The sequence below is a fragment of the Vigna unguiculata genome, chromosome 2 (genome assembly GCF_037176805.1).
Source record: "Vigna unguiculata cultivar grain cowpea cultivar isolate G323 ecotype 2 chromosome 2, ASM3717680v1, whole genome shotgun sequence".
Classification (NCBI taxonomy): domain Eukaryota; kingdom Viridiplantae; phylum Streptophyta; class Magnoliopsida; order Fabales; family Fabaceae; genus Vigna; species Vigna unguiculata.
Window position 1 is genome coordinate 10,438,196 of NC_140793.1, and position 10,554 is coordinate 10,448,749.

The 10,554-nt window shown below is 37.5% G+C and overlaps 1 protein-coding gene across 1 annotated transcript; it reads left to right on the plus strand.

The window, feature by feature from the left end:
- The first annotated feature begins 6,155 nt into the window (after nucleotides 1-6,155).
- Nucleotides 6,156-7,899, plus strand: LOC114172420 (Eukaryotic aspartyl protease family protein). The gene has a single exon (XM_028056903.2). It carries the CDS (start codon nucleotides 6,195-6,197, stop codon nucleotides 7,674-7,676), a length of 1,482 nt encoding a protein of 493 aa, XP_027912704.1. The 5' UTR covers nucleotides 6,156-6,194; the 3' UTR covers nucleotides 7,677-7,899.
- Nucleotides 7,900-10,554: the final 2,655 nt, after the last annotated feature.

Consider the following 10,554-nt stretch of genomic DNA (forward strand, 5'->3'; position numbering starts at 1 on the left):
AGCTAGGAGTTTCTAGAATAATCTATGGGACTATAAATACCCATGTATCCTACCATTTTGTAACATCAAGAACAACTAACACAACATCCAATACAACTACTCTCAACTACAAATACACTTCTCCAACTACTACTTTCACACTCTACTTTCTATACATTTTCTCTATCCCTTCAACTATCCCTTTCACAGCCTTGAATTACTATCATTTTTAAAAACCTCATTCATTAAGCTCTGAAATGTTGTAGGTGCATTTGTTAATCCAAATGGCATTACAAGCCATTCATAATGACCGTGATGTGTGCGAAACACTGTCTTAGATGATCTACAGGATTCAACAGTATTTGATAGTATCTAGATCGTAAATGCAATTTAGAAAAAGAAGCAAGCGCCAAATAATTCATCAATAAGCTCATCCATAGTCGGAATAGGAAAATATTCCTTCACATTGATAGCATTGAGAGCCCGATAATTTGTACAAACTCGTCAAGAGCCATCCTTCTTCTTAACCAAAATGATGGGAGAGAAAAATGGACTCTTACTTGACTGTATAATCCCTTCCTGCAACATACCATCAACCAATTTTTCTATTTCTTCTTTATGACTATGAGGATAGCGGTAAGGGCGGACCTTGACCGGACCAGAACCTTCCATCAAAGGAATTGAGTGATCATGCTCTCGTGTAGGGGGAAGATAAGTAGGAGTGCTAAAGACCTTACTGTAAGTGTGTAGCAAAAGCTGCAACTCGGGCTCCATATCCTTTGGTAACTCTAACAAAGAAGGAGGGACTAAGGTCAATTCGTCTAACTGAATGATATACACTTTAGCTACAGAATTGGTATTTATCATTCTACGTATGTGATTCGATTGAGCTACAATGGTAAACATTTATTGTTCCCCTTGAAGAATTGCCAGTTTGCCTTCATGCAAAAATGTAAGTTGCAATGCTGCATAATCAGCCAAATGTGGGGCAATAAGCTTAAGCCAACTTGCACCCAATATCAAATCAGCCTCCAAAATAAGGAGCAAATAAGCCGGGAACGAGAATTGATTCCCTTGAGCTTGAAGATTGACATTTTGAATAACATCTTCAATCTGCATGTAATTACCATTGCCAACCATTACTTTGAACATGGTGGCAGGTTCAACCGGAAGTTTCAAAAAGTTAGCAACACGTGGTTAAACAAAGTTGTCAGAACTACCTCCATCAATTAACACCTTCATCGGTAAACTATCAATATATGCCATAAAACGTATTGTCCCCACACCTATGCCTCCTTTCCATGCGTTTAATGAAAGATGATGGTCTTCCGTTATGGCTGCTTGCATGGATACTCTCTATTCTGCTTCTACTGGAGTGGGAAAGTTATGATCCTCAGCATTTTCATCAGTTAATTGTAAGAACAGAAACTGACGGTTAGGACAACGATTGTTGAAGGTAAACTTATCGTCACAAAAATAACATAATCCCTTTTCCCTGCGAATTTGCATTTCAGCTGGACTGATTTTCTTAACATTGTTAGTCACTTTGAGAGGTGGACCCAGTGGAGTAGGTAATAAAGCATGCATTGCTTGTTTTTGTATAAGCTGGGGTTGTGTTTGACGATGATTATGAACCTGTGTTGAAACATGAGAATATTGAGGTGTAGCAATGTAAGAACTATTTTTAACATTTGGGAAATGCCTATCCTCATACAATTTGGCAAATGAAATTGTGCATAATAACGAGGTAGGTGATTGCGCCACCACATCCCTACGGATCTCCACATGTAACCCACTTAAGAAACAATTTAATAGAGTTTCAATAGGTAACCCAAAAGATCTGTTTGCCAAGGACATGAATTTTAAATAATAATCGGAAGCAGAACCTGATTGTTGCAATTTAAACAGGTCTGCCATGGGACAATCAAAGGGAGAAGGTCCAAATATTGATTCTAAGGCACGTGTAAATTCAGTCCATGACTTAATTGTAGATAAGCGTTGTAACATCTGGAACCATGGCACCGCGTCTTTATCAAAGTGGATTGCAACAATATTAACCCGTTCTTCATCAAGTGTGCGGTGATAATAAAAAAAAATCTACCTTAAAAATCTATTCAAGCATTGGAGTTTCACTGTCAAAATTCAGAAACCCAAGAGAAATATTCTTAGCCGGTAATAACCTGTTGACGTTGTTCTTGATCGTGCAAATCTATTAAATCCATAACCCTTCGTATTTCATTCCCTTGTTTGCTAACCGCATTCTGCAATTCCTTCAATCTTGTGTTCTCAACCATGAAGGTCAATGAAAGCACCAATGAAACAGTACCCTAATAACAAATTCTAATTGGGCACTTGAATATTATCTCGAAATAGTAGAGAGTTTGAGCAATATGCAATTATAGAGCTGAAACATAAGACAAATACAATATCTATGAAACTTTTGGGTCCAGCAGTAGCATGAGTCAACCTGGAAAGAGATAAGAATGCTATGGTGAAAAGGAAGCAGAGGAATATTTAGAAAGGGAAGAAGCAGAGTATTCAGAGAGAGAGAGAGAGAGAGAGAGAGTCATACACACCTCTCCTTATTTTGCATAATCTTTCAAATAAACGCTTTCTTTCCTGATGCGTCCACTTTTTCTGTTTTCTGCCACTCCATAATCATCCTCCACGTGGCTAACTAACTTTTCCTCTTCTTTTCTTGTTACACATTCATAGAGTTAAAGAAATGTGTTTCAACCACGTTATCATACTTCAAATAGAGAATGTCAATATAAAGTCATGACCATCTAAAAAAAACTCTAACAATTAGATGATTTATAGCTCACTACCTTCAATGATTGTTTTTAACACCTATATATGAAGGCACAATCATGCTAGACAAACAAAAAGGTGGAAAGATATAAATGTTAAATGTTGATGTCAAAAAGTGTAAAGCCTTTAGTACTAGAACTATAATTCATTTTTTACGCGACTAATATATAGAGAGAAAGCTTAAGTGTGAAGTAGTATTTTCTAAAAAAAAAACATATATTTCATATCCACTTAATAGAGCGTAAGCTTTGCTTTCAAATGACATTTGATTATTTTATAGTGTAAAGAAGGTTTGCATACTTTGATTGAAAAAACTTATGTACTTGTGCTTAGAGACTAGGAGAGTTTAAGTAAATAACTTCAAGATACTTTGTGTATTAGTTTGGAGAAACATTATATATTTAGCTAATTTTCGACCAACTTAATGTACTTATTTGTAAGATATAAGTAATAGTGATAAAACTTGTAATTTATTTTGAATAAATGGTGATAACTATCTAAAGAATGTTACATCAAATAAAATTAAAGTAATATATATTCTCAATTTTAGCAAAAAAAAATAGGTGGATTCAATTAAAATTCAATGTTTCTATTTTTGTGTTTTTTTATGTTATTCCAATAAATTCTTATCACATAGTTTAATATAACAAGAGCATTAATAAAATTAATATCATTAATTAACATTAGAAAACATTGTTTAAAAATAAAGAATAAGACAAAAGAATTTAATCTATATAAAATCGGTGGCACCACACAAATCCGTGTTAAATTCGCATAAGCTTATGCAAATATGATTTGAGACAACTTTCAAGACCCCAAGACAAAAGAAGGTTTAAGCACTAGAATCTTAACAACTTTGGGCACGTGAACTTTTGCATCCAGTGACAAACTAAAGATACAAAGTTCATCGTTTTCGAGGAAGTAATATTTATAGACATCAAAACCTTGAACAAAAAAATATTTATAATTTATCTGGTGCTTGTGCCACCGGCTTATTTTAACATCAAGAGTTGTTCACAATTACAAACGTACGTTGTAGCTAGCATATTTTTATTATTATTTCAATGAGACTATTATTATTATTTTTCATTAAAGACATAGAAGTATGGCACGTACGAATATTTACTATACTACCCTTAGGCGGGCGGACTAATGATACTATTTACGCTTCTTATTTTTTGTCGTTATATCTCTACCGATAAAGATTGAGGGACTAGTATATTGCACCTAAGCGGATTAATAAAATTGCATGGCTAAACCTGCCTACATATAATCTCGCATGCAGTTATCAAATGAATAAACGGACAAGCATAAGCGGTCCAGGTCGCTTACTTCAAAGGACAAGACGACATCTGTTAACCATTCCATACTTAGAATATTACAGATAAGACCCTTAGTACCAACAATCATTAACTAAGGGTCTAGTCCAGACCTAGGCCCATCTACGACCCAAGCAATGGTCCAGCCCATTACAAGGCCAGACATAATTAATATCTCTATAAATACGTGTGAACCCCAGTAATTAAAGGTACGTGTTCATTCATCCCTTAATCAATAGATTTGACTTTCTGAGAATCTTTTGGCTGACTTGATCGTTGAAGCCCTTTCCGTAGATAACCCCTCATGGGTCCGAACCGTCCATACTAGCAGATGACATACGCAAGCCGAAGAGGAGCTAACTTGAGAGATTGCGGATTGAGGTAATGTGATATTTGTGTCTGACTTCTCTTATTTGTTTTCGCAAAAACATTTACATTTAGAATCGATCTTATGTGTATTTTGTCGTCCAATTAATTATTTAATCACTCATGTCGAAATGTGAAGCTATTAAGTGATTAGTGTGTTTACTTAATAAGCTTTATAAGATGGTACAATGCAAGCTAAGCATTTGAACTACCTTGATCGTGTCTCACAAGCTCCCATGCTTATGGCTATGATATAGTTAATAAACCTTCAAAAAGCTTATTCAATGCAAATCTGAGAAAAAATTATTGCCTGAAATCGGATTTAGCTATATCATTAAACATGATAAAGTCTTTGAAACTTTTCCTATCTTTATTCTTTTTAATTATTTTTTAAAAAACAATATTACAAAAACAACGTAGAAAAAGGTCAAATTTATCGTAGAATTATAAACATTACATTAAAGGCAACAATTGAGATTACATTAAAGGAAGGCATGTATAAAGAGGGGAAAAAATATTATTACAAAAGCCCCTTTTTCGGTGCAAAAGTTATTATGTGTAAAAGTGTATGTCTTACGTAATGATTTTTTGATTAATAAATAGTAACCTCAAAAATCAAAGGCCATTAATGGGTATGGCAATGACTATGACAACTGTGATCCGTTATTAGATGGACTAGTGTTGTTGGGCGTGTTCGTTTCTCCCCGTAACGCAGTTTTGAATGAAGACAAATTACATGTCTGAGATAACAGTGTTAATCTTATGTGAGACAGTGTCATTAAAAAATGGGCAAAATAAAGCAAAAGACAACATTGTCACAGTCAATGAACACATGCAGCATCTGTGCCAAAAGGAAAGCGAAGATGACAGAAAACCAACATCGTAAAAAGAATACAAGTAAAAATAGCTGGAAATACGACGTGGCTGATACCTATTGGATGCAAAGTTGGCAGAAAGACAATCATCATGCATCCAGAATGCCCAAAGACCACACAAAATTCACCACTTTGTATTCCAGACACAATCACTGTATCAACTCACTTCAACTTCATTATTTTAGCTTCAAATACTTAATATTATATATATATATATATATATATATATATATATTATTTTTTCTTTCTTCTCTTTTTTCATACATATTTTTATAAGTAATCCAATATTGAAAAAACATAATAAAAAATATGTCAATTATTTTACAATGATATAAATATTAAATATCACCAGTTTTGTAATTATCTAGATCGGTGAGATTTCCTTAGTAATTATATCTTTTTCATTATTTTAACAAATTTAAAATCCAAATTCGGACATATACAAATACAAACCTACTAAATACTCGTAAAAAAACGTTATCAAACACATAATATAAGATAATTTTAAATTTTCATGTTTCCCAGCTTTTATAAATTTTCATGCTGTAATATACACTGACTAGGATATTAAACACATAAATTACGTGATCTATATTTATATTAAACGCACAAATATTAGACAGACAGTAAAATATTATTACCTAACTTTTAATCTTGATCTTGTGACATAATTATATGGTCTACATTTATAATTTATACTATTTATCACAAGAAAAATTTCAGTTAAACATATTTTCCAGAACAAAATTCTAAAAATGTAAATAATAAAAATACGTAGAATCACGTATCTGATATAAACTTTTTGACGTTAAAAAAGTTTTAAATTGTGAGGAAATACGTACGTATGAAAGTATATCCTCGACACCCCAAAACGCGTAGCATCGATCGTCTTCTGATTTCATTTCTCTTTCATTTCCATTCTTCTGCAACCTCACCATTATATCTCTCCTCTCTCTCTCTCTCTCTCTCTCTCTCTCTCTCTCGTTCAACAATGTCTTCTTCAGTCTACTCTTTCCTCTGCTTGGTCTTTTTCTTCACCATTCTCACCCTTACGCATTCGTCAACCGAGTACCTCAAGCTACCGTTACTCCCTCGAACAACACTCTCCAACGTCTCCAACATCCTGGCCGCTGACCTCCACCGCCTCTCGGGCCGCCGTACTTTGCCTCAGTCCCCGCTAACCTCCGGCGCCGCCATGGGCTCCGGGCAGTACTTTGCGGACCTCCGCATCGGATCCCCGCCGCAGCGCCTCCTCCTGGTAGCCGACACCGGCAGCGACCTTGTCTGGGTGAAATGCTCCGCCTGCCGTAACTGCTCCACCAAGCGACCCGGATCCGCATTCTTGCCACGACATTCAAGAAGCTTCTCCTCCTTCCACTGCTACGATTCGCCGTGTCGATTCGTCCCTCACCCCACTCCCACACACTGTAACAACCACACCAAACTCCACACGCCCTGCCGCTACGAATATTCCTACGCGGATGGGTCCACAACAACGGGCTTCTTCTCCAAGGAAACGACGACGTTTAACACCAGCTCCAACAAACAAGGGAAAATTAAAAACCTGGCATTCGGATGCGGGTTTAAAACCTCAGGCCCCAGTGTAACAGGCTCCAGCTTCAACGGCGCGCAGGGCGTAATGGGACTGGGCCGCGGGCCCATTTCGTTTACTTCCCAACTCGGCCGCAAATTCGGGAACACCTTCTCTTACTGTCTACTCGACTACACCCTATCCCCGCCCCCCAAAAGCTACCTTACAATCGGCGCCTCCTCAAACGACGCCGTTTCTCGGAAGCTGTTCAGTTACACGCCTTTTGTCACAAACCCTCTGTCTCCCTCGTTCTATTACATCATCATCCAGAGTGTCTCTGTTGACGGCGTCAGGTTACCGATTAGCCCTTCCGTTTGGGGGATCGATGACAATGGAAACGGCGGCACCGTCCTGGACTCCGGCACGACGCTTTCTTTTCTAGCGGAGCCAGCTTATAAGCAGGTGTTGGCCGCGTTCCGGCGGCGCGTGAGGCTTCCTGCGGCGGAGGGAGCCGCCGCGCTCGGGTTCGACCTTTGTGTTAACGTCTCCGGCACTGCAAGGCCGAGGCTGCCGAAGCTGAGATTCGTCCTCGCCGGAAAAGCTGTGCTGTCACCGCCGGCAGGGAATTATTTTATTGAGCCGGTGGATGGAGTCAAGTGTCTCGCGGTTCAGCCTGTTCGACCGGGTTCTGGATTTTCTGTGGTTGGGAATTTGATGCAGCAAGGGTTCTTGTTTGAGTTCGATTTGGACCGGTCGCGGATCGGGTTCTCTCGTCACGGATGTGCGGTTCGCTAACCATGAAAAGTGAAACCGTAAAACGAACCGGGTTATTTACTTTTAAATGATACGGATTTGTTATTATTGCCACGTGTATTTTTTGGGGCATTTGAGTTTGTTTGGATTGTTGCTGTCAACAATTTCGGTGGACGAACGTTATAATAATCTGTATTTTATTATATTTTATATTTTGAAAATTATTTTTGGTTTATTTATTATTACCTTATATTTTTGTTGTGTAGCCTCTTTCTGGGAAGAGAAAATGAAATATTCTCCAATTGTAACGTCTTTTGTGTAAAAATATAATATTTTACTTTATTAAACTTGAAACTTATAACAATCATTTTTTTTATTAATACAAGTTTTAAATCTTCAATATAAATGAATAATAATTCGATAGAAGCGATTATTTAAGCGAGAAAATGAAATAATGTTGTCGTTGAGATTAGGGGTGGCAAACGGGCCGGCCCGGCCCATTTTGGCCCGGCTCGTATGTGGCCCGTCAAAAAACGGGCTGGGACGGACTGGTCCGTCAAACAGAAACGGGTCAATAGTCACAACCCGTCCCGTATAGGACGGACTAACGGGTCGGGTCGGGCTGGCCCGTCTAGTTTTTGTTTTTTTTTAATTAGTTTTCAAATTTTTTAATTTGTTTTATTTTTTAAATTTGTTTATATATACATATAAATTATTATTAAAGTCATATTTAATCAAATAAAATATTATTTTAACTTTTAATTGATTAGTTAATGTTTTTAATTAGATAAGTTAAAATAATTATTAAATTTACATATTAAATTATTCAATTATAACTAATAATTCAAACTTAATTTGTAGGTGTTAATGATTTAAATTACAATACTATTATATATTTATACATTTAAAATATATAATCTAAAAAATTAATCTTTTTAATTATTTTTATTTTATTTTATTTTTTTAAAACGGATCAATGGGCCAGGACGGGCTGGCCCGTACTTTGGCCCGTCAAGTTGACGGGCTGGACGGGACGGGCCAGAACGGGCTGACGGGTTGAAATCTTCAACCCAGCCCGTTTTTTTTAGCACGGGCTGACGGGCTGGCCCGTTGGGCCCAGCCCGTTTTGCCACCCCTAGTTGAGATGTCCTTATGTAGAAAATAAATATTTTAATTTATTTAAATTTAAAATGAATAATAATTATGAATTGTTATTTATACTTGATTGTAGATTTAAATACATAAAATTTCAACATTAGAGACAATTTAAAAATAATTAAAACACTTGGTGTAGTTTGGTGTTTCTACTAATTTAGTTTTGTGTTGTAGTTCTATTAAGTGTGGTTGTATTTTTTTTATGGGTTCTTTTTGTAAAAAAGTATTCAATTGTTTCGGAAAAAAAATTAAATATTTTTTTACCAAAAGTAAAATTTGAAGAATTTTTTCGACTTAACGTGAAATAAAATAACACACTGAGATAAGAAAATAGTTCCCAAAAATTTGTTTTTGATAAAAAAGTATTCAATTTTTTTGTCGGAACAATTGGCGTTCACCGTGAGGTCTTGGTAAAACAAATTCTCAGGTCCTATCTTTAGATCAGTAGGAGCATTATGGCCCGAAGTCCCAACTCAGGTGCAGATAACAACGCTAACCATAGTAGGGAGGATCCCCCGAGCCCACAACCAGGGAGTTAATGCGCCAAATCCTCGAGCTAAGACGTGAGAATGAACTCATCTGACAGAGGGAGACGAAGCCCGCCGTCGAGTGAACAAGGCTAATCAGAAGCAGATACAGGTGCACGTGAAGCCGAAGTGGTCCAACAAAGGATGGAAGAGACCCTTAGGGAACAGAACGTACTTCAACGTGTGAACGTAGACCTCCTAAGGCATATCCAAACTTGAGATGATAGAGAGCAGGGGTGTCGAGTCGATGTAGAAATCGCAGAAGTGAGTTACCCCTTCTTTGCCGCTGTGGCCGAAGATGTACCACAACAGTTCATCATGCCAAAGCTACCCCGTTCTCGAGAAACACAGACCCTAATTGTCACCTTAAAACGTTCAACGCGCAAATGCTGATATCAGGAGGAAGTGACGGCGCACATTGTAAGGTGTTCATAGGGACTTTGACCGGAATAACTTTGAAATGGTTCAGAAGCTTACCCTGGTCTTCCATAACCTTTTTCATTGTCCTCACCCGAACTTTCTTAGAGCGGTTTGCAGCCAACAGGTCCAAAGCTCCCAAAATGGCGGATCTATTTGATATCAGGCAAGGGGCAGATGAGCCTCTAAGAGATTATCTCGATTTTGCGACGCCTTCACCAGTATCAGAAGTCCTAACGAGGAAATCCTAGTGGAAGCATTCGTCAAGGGCCTAAAAGTTAACTCATTCAGCGAATCCCTTGTGCGGAATCTCGCCACGTTCCTAGCAAAAATCAGAATTAGAGCTTCCAAACATATAGAAGTAGATGACATTATGAGGTCAAAACGACATCTGGAAAAGCACACAATGAGCAAGGCTCGCCCCAGGGAAACTCACCGTCAATCATGTGAAGATATTACTCCACGGCATACCGATTGCAGGTTCGCACCATATGTCGCCCATGCCTCTACGGCGAGGCGGAATCGAAAGACAAATGTCTCTCAAAAGCAATCACTTCAGGGAAAATCTAACGCTCAAATCTTTTCCAACAAAGACATTGCCAAGCAGCTCCGATGGCCAGAGGCCACCAACCGTATCCTTGGTTGAGATCGGAGAGCATGGTGTGATTTCCATCTGATGAAGGATTATCTTGTTCCTTTTTAAGATTATTGAATATGGTGTGAGTTGATTAAGAAAGCTAAGTGAAATCCCCACTAGACATTAAGATAGCAAGCTATCTAGATGTGAATGTTCCTTTCACAAAGCTCAAGAGAAGAAGATG

Coding starts and splice junctions, on each gene's coding strand:
- LOC114172420 (XM_028056903.2), top strand. CDS start 6,195: ATGAAAGTATATCCTCGACACCCCAAAACGCGTAGCATCGATCGTCTT.